The sequence below is a fragment of the Lynx rufus genome, unplaced genomic scaffold (genome assembly GCF_022079265.1).
Source record: "Lynx rufus isolate CCGP_SWC_20201006 ecotype Redwood Valley unplaced genomic scaffold, mLynRuf1.p SCAF_1, whole genome shotgun sequence".
Lineage (NCBI taxonomy): Eukaryota > Metazoa > Chordata > Mammalia > Carnivora > Felidae > Lynx > Lynx rufus.
In genome coordinates, this window is record NW_025814823.1 from 19,861,141 (window position 1) to 19,867,763 (window position 6,623).

General features: G+C 44.8%; 1 protein-coding gene across 2 annotated transcripts in view; it reads right to left on the reverse strand.

The window, feature by feature from the left end:
• The window catches only part of WDFY2 (WD repeat and FYVE domain containing 2), a 179,113-nt gene extending 172,826 nt beyond the window's left edge, over window positions 1-6,287 (reverse strand). Inside the window, exon 1 of one of the 2 annotated variants that reach the window (XM_047079227.1) lies at window positions 5,963-6,287. In XM_047079227.1, coding sequence (XP_046935183.1) covers window positions 5,963-6,099 — 137 coding nt within the window. In that variant the 5' untranslated portion in view covers window positions 6,100-6,287. The remainder of the gene's footprint in view (window positions 1-5,962) is intronic. The other variant, XM_047079236.1, reaches the window with a different exon arrangement.
• Window positions 6,288-6,623: the final 336 nt, after the last annotated feature.

Sequence of the window (6,623 nt, forward strand, 5' to 3'; positions counted from 1 at the left end):
AATTTTCCACTGCCCTGCAATATCCAGATGAATGTACCCTGATTAAGACCTTTGAGATCCTGGACAAAATCTAGTTGAACTGCATAAATTAAGTAGGAAATGCAGAACCTTCAGGAGCTCTGGGGTCACTGGAGAGCTAAGCCTCCTTAAACAAGCCTTCCCAAAAGTGATCTTTTCTTAAAAAGTCAATCTGTATTCTGACCTTTCAAGACACAGAGGCAGCCTGTTTCCAGACAGATCTGCTGGCAAAATGACTGCCTCATGCTCTGAATTCGGCATAAAGGTCTGATTTTCAACAATCACATGGGGTAAATTCCCATTTTGGGACCTTGAAACCAGCAATTATTACTGCCAAGTGAGGAGTCTCAAGTGCAGAGTTGAAAGTTTATTAATTTTATGCCATTAAATAGAGACATGACACACTCAAAAATTAGTGTAGATGGGTTCTAATTTTGTCGACTTTAATGACCTCACACCTTCACTCTTAAGAACTCCTCAACCTTCAGAACTATGCTTACACTGCGGAAAAACTTTGATTTGCATTTTCAAAGCTATTTTTTTATGCAAGTGTTGTAAAGTACATGGTACATAAAACTCTACTAGGAGCTCAGCTGAACTGAGCCAAGCTGTAAGTATTAGTGAAACAATGGTTTCAACCAGAAATCTGAGACAGCGCGATTTCAGAATGGTAAAAACCAATGATACATCAACCAACAGCATGAGATTTATAAAATGAAATGAAATTTTAATATATCTTTTCGACAAACAGTCAACTAGTCATGACCACTTAGAATCGAGTAGTTCAGAGTTAAAAAAAAAAAAAAAAAAGTCTTAGAGATTTAAAAAAAAAACAAAATCCAACCCATCTCTTGTCCCAGTCCCTCCCAATCCCATCCCCTGCTACACTGTTCTGGCTGAAAGCAAACTGCTAAATTTCTCTCAAGCTCAACTCAAGTTACTTTGCTCCGGAAACTCACCACCTCTTCAGGCTCATTTCATTCCAAACTGGTGATCCGTCAGTCATTTCTAATTCCTTCAATGAACACACACTGCATTATGCTAGGCACTAGGGACCAGATGTCCTAAAAATCTGACTCCTTCACCATTGGGGGGGGTTCTGTCTACCCTTAAGGATTATAGAGAACACTGCTAACTGTGCTGCATAAATTAGTCCTGAATAAAGTTAGAATATCAGGTGGTAGTTCCCCCCACAGTCCCCTCATTACCCTCATCCCCTACAGTGGCCCCTCCCCACAGAGCGTCCTCTCCAACATGCCACCACCACACCCTCAGATCTTTTTATCCAGAAAATAATTTCAAATTCTTGTCCCCAGAGGTTTTAGAAAGTTCCACTCATAGTGACTCCTTTGGAGAAACCAATTTTCCAGATTCCTCAAATCACTCAGAGCTAAGTTCTGAATTCAAGCTGACTGGCTCCTGAATCGACACTCTTAACCAGTCCATTCGAGTGCTTCTCAGTGAATGGGAGTTTTCTTTTCCCCCTCTACCTACAATGCTCTTTCCTCTACCCTCACTTTTTCACATGAACTCCTACTCATCCTACAAGACCCATCCGCAGGAGCACTCCTTTTTTCTAACCACCACGAGCAGAGGAGATTCTGTGGCAAACACAGAGGACACTGTACCTATCTTCGGCACATTTCCTAATACGGAGATAAAAAACGGGACCCCCCGCCCCCGTCCCTAACCCACCACAAAGGTACAGACTCCTAGGGAAAGAACAGCTTCCTATAACAGCCCAATAGCAACTACCTAGAGTTACTGAAACTCTCTATATGAATGCCAAAATTGTTGACTTGTGTTAAAATACGCATATAAAGAAACATACGAACATAAAAGTCTAGATGGGGCTGGGTCCCACCCGGAAAGAGGTCTCTCCTGGCCTTCATCATTGAAGAAGAGGCTGTGTGACCAGACAAGGGAGCCCCTGGTAAGCTGCAGGCTACATGAGTGTTAACCAACATGGAGCTAAGATGCCTTGTAGGAAGCTCCTAAGCAAGGAATGTTAAAATGGCATCTACTCAGAAAAGATAGTTCAGAAAGCAGCTGACTCACGAGGAACCCAAAGTACCAAAGGTAGCTAAGTCCCCCAGAGATAGAATCCGGCTATTCTCAAAGCAAAGATAGACCCAGAAACGGCCAGTGAGTTCCAAGAACAGGTCCTATGTTATGACAGCCCCAGAAATCTAAACTTGAAAATCAGATTTTTATGTATTTCTTACATTCCTTCCTTGGTATCCAGGAAAGTTCCAGACTGTTCTAACTGTGCTAACATGAACGGAGGGTGAGGGTTTTTATCAAAAAACCTGCAGATTTGGCCTGAAGATTAGAATACTATCAGCCCACTACTGACAGCAGCAGTAGCATGAACATGGTAATGCAATGCAAGTGAAAGAATCCTCCAAAAGAAGGCAAAATGCAGGGACAATAAGGGCTGTGGAGTCCAGCCACTCTTTCCCATCTGAAAATTCTCCTTTCAGTACTAAATCTTAGAGGCTGTGGTTTTGTTTTATTATCTTCTAAAACTTACCCCCCACTGAATTGTATCTGCAAACGATCTTGCCATTTCACCCAATGGAGTCTGCACGTGTGTTTGGAACACAACAGAAACTTAAATGTTTGTTGATGGAATGAATGAAGCAACGCGTGGACTTCCAGAGTTTTAAGGTATCCTAAAGACCATCCATCCAGTGCAATCCTTTTCCCACAAGTGTACATTCGTCCACACAGGGCTTTCATAGGTTGTCATAAAAGTCATTCGATAAATATCAACTAAGTGCCAACAACAGTTAAGACGCTACGCTCTCAGGAACAACAATCAAAATGTTATCAGTCACTGATACACAGCAAATGTCTGGGGGCCTTCCATGGATCAGGCAATTTGCTAGGCCGTAAAGATACTACAACGAGTAAGACACACATAGCACCTTAGGGAAACTATGGAGAAGATGAAGGGACCATAAGTATCTACGATACTGTTTAAAATAGAAAATGTTAAGTGTTTTCAAAGGTTAGATAAGGGCTATCTGGAGTCATAGGTCAAAAAGGGAAACCAGGTTTCAAAAAATTTCCAGGACACTGCCATTCAGGACACGACATTATTTGTGGTTTAACCTTACAGTTCAGGAATGAAAACTATTAGTTTCTAGCTAAAGCAGAATAGCTAAAGGAAATGGCTTTGTAGGTTTTGATGAAAATCAATATTCTATCTTCATAACTTCGGCATTATGTCAAATGGCACTGACAGTGGATTCTGGAAAGAATACAGATCAATTCTCTTCTAATGAAAACAATAATCAAAACTGAGCTCTAAATAACAAAGTTATTGTCACCCATGAGTACAGAAACACAGGTTTGTCAATCTGAATATTAATAAAACACACATAAAGAATAATTCTGGACTGGGGCGCCTGGGTGGCTCGGTCGGTTAAGCGTCTGACTTCGGCTCAGGTCATGATCTCACGGTCTGTGAGTCCGAGCCCCGCGTCGGGCTCTGTGCTGACAGCTCAGAGCCTGGAGCCTGTTTCAGATTCTGCGTCTCCCTCTCTCTCTGCCCCTCCCCTGTTCATGCTCTGTCTCTCTCTGTCTCAAAAATAAATAAATGTTAAAAAAAAAATTTAAAAAAAATAAAAGAAAGAATAATTCTGGACTTACGGGTGGGCCTTATTTATTTAGCAGTAACCCTATAATAATAATTCCTATGATTTACCCTATAAACTAAAACATAAAAATTAAGCTACTATATAGCTACACATCACATTTCTTTTGACCTATCCTGAAATGAAATTTATCTTTCAGTTTCTCTCATATATGCTACTTTAGTTCCTCTAAATACCTTGAAATGCATCCCACTAACGCTGTTCCCTTCAAGATAACACACTAACATGGGAAGCAGAAGCCTGAGGACTAGGCCTGCTCACCAGGTTGGGCAGGTAAATTCTCTGGCCTAAATCTTCCCATCCATAAAATGAAGCTATTAGAGCAAATAACCTCCAAGATCCCTTTGAACTCTTAAAAACAGTAACAAAATCAAAAACTGAAAACTTACCTCCACTGCCAAACTATCAATCAAAGCAAAAAGTTTTAAAACTAATATCAAAGGAATAGGGGCACCTGGGTGGCTCAGTCGGTTAAGCGTCCGACTTCGGCTCAGGTCATGATCTCATGGTCTGTGAGTTCGAGCCCCGAGTCGGGCTCTGTGCTGACAGCTCAGAGCCTGGAGCCTGCTTCTGATTCTGTGTCTCCCTCTCTCTATTCCCCTCCCCTGCTCATGCTCTGTCTCTCTCTGTCTCAAAAATAAATAAAAACATTAAAAAAAAAATTAAAAAAAAAAACTAATATCAAAGGAACTTAGATTTAACCAACTTTTTTCCTTCTTTTACTTGACTCAACAAACTTATTCGTGAATTTCCTACAGCAATTAGGTTGAGCAGTTCTTCATCCATAGCCGTCATAAACTGGAAAGTGATGTCAAATATATTCCTTTAAAAACAATTCTGCAACAAAAAATTTCTAGGTCCAGAAGCAATCTCCTTAATAGAATTTTGCCTCTATCGAAAAATTAAACCCTCATAAACTTCTTTGTGAATGTCAAAGGTTTTTAATCCACGTACTCTACTTCAGAATGTATTTATTCTGTTCAATGCAGACTGCTCGCCTTGGTGTATGTTTACAATTTTTCCCATTAGATCCACATAGGAAATGAATGGAACACCTTTTGTATGGAGTATGATGTAGACAAGTACGTGTCATTAATATACTCATCCTAGTTATATTGAGGAACCTATCATATGAATAGATCTATCAGGCAAATATTTTTGAGACCATACTGTATGCAAAGTGCTGAAATGACTATAAAGACAGTAACCAATACTGTTGCTTTACCCCTGCCTCCAACTGTAATTTTACTGGTCACCAAGAAAATAATTCTCTACCTCAACATAAGAAAATCTAAAAAAAAAAAAAAAATTAACCTAACTACCGTTTTAAGGAAAAGCCCCTTGTCATATGCCTCTATAGTGTTACATTTTTTAGAATGCTAGTTGGTATTATCGAAGCAATACTTCCAGATAAATACCATAATTACTATAGTCGGGCAGCATTCCTGTGGAAATCAGCTCCATCAGCCTGATTTCGGCATATTAAATGAATTAAGTTAAAGCGAAAATGCTATTGTCTGAAAAACAAGAGAAAATATTAAAGGCAGAACAACTGGCTCCACTTCTGCAAATTAAGCAAAATTAGGCAAAAAGAAAGGAAGCAGGCAAAGGGAAGGAACTCAAGAGCTATTTGCAGCAGGGGTCCCTTGCAAGTTAGTTCTAGGCGCTTCCCCTTGAGCTCGAAGAAATAAGGAGACCAAAGAAGAAAAGGCACCTCTCCTTTCGTTCAGAAGCCCAAAGTTATACTCTTTTCACAACTTGCAATATTCATTGAGTTCAGTGTAAGATGTATGGGAGATCTGGATTCAGTGGGACTGTTCGGGAGAAGGGAGTGGCATTTACTTTTTCAGTCTGGAGCCCTTAAGAACTGTATCAGAGTACTCAAAAACCCTTAGTTAGCTAGCAGAGGCTCTCGGAGCATCCTCCCCACGCACACTCCTGCAGGGCTGGGCGGCTCCTCCCTCTCCCCCTTCTGTCCTTAGGGCTGGACCAAGGTCCAGTGGCCGGCGCACCGTTAGTCCAAGGGCCACCCTGGCCCGGCCTGCGCCACCAACCCCGGGCAAGGCCAGAGCGCAAGCCGCTGTCTGGTCTCCGCTTCCCAGAGCCACGCAGCGGCGGCGGCGCGCAGCTGGACACCAGCATCACCAGGATGCCCATTATAATAAAAACTTGGGGGAGTACGTCTACACTTGCACCGATGTGAAGGCACAGCCCGGGACGCGGGCTCCGGGACCGCCGGCCCGTCCCGCCCCTCCTAGCGGCCGAGGGGCGGCGGTCCGTACCTGTCCTCCGAGACGCTGATGACGCCCTCCTCCTTGGGCACGATCACGGCCATATTCACCACCTCCTGGGACCCCTCGACCCGCTGCAGCAGGATGGGCTTGCGGGTCAGCGGCTTGGGCTGGATCTCCGCCGCCATCGGAGGAGGGGGCGCGCCGGGCGCCGCCGCCGCCAACCGCACCGCGGAGCTGGGCTGAGGAGACCGCTCAGGCACGGGCACAAGCTGAGACAGGGACTCTGGTTGGCCGGAGCGGGACGCCGGGGACCCGCGCTCATAGCCTGGCCGCTCTCCGGGAACGACTCCGCGCTCCCGGCTTCGGGCACCGAAACCACCACGACCCGGGTTGCAAGCCGGCGCCACCACCGGAGGAGGGGGCGGAGAGCTGGGGGGCGGAGCCGGTAGGGGGCGGGGCCTGCCGCAGGGGGTGGCCGCTGGTGGGCGCGAGGGCGGCGGCACTTCCGGAAGAGTGGTGGAGGAGGTGAGGAAACCTAAAAAAGGAGGCGGGACGTTGGCGGCCCAATACGCGTGCGCCAGCCCACCAGCCCATTTCCGCCCCGCCCCTACTGAATTCCCGAAGCCTCGCAGCACCGCCCCTGGAACGCATGCGCCTTCCATTATCTGCGGTCTCCTAGACTCGCCACCTTCCACCTCCAATCTGTAGT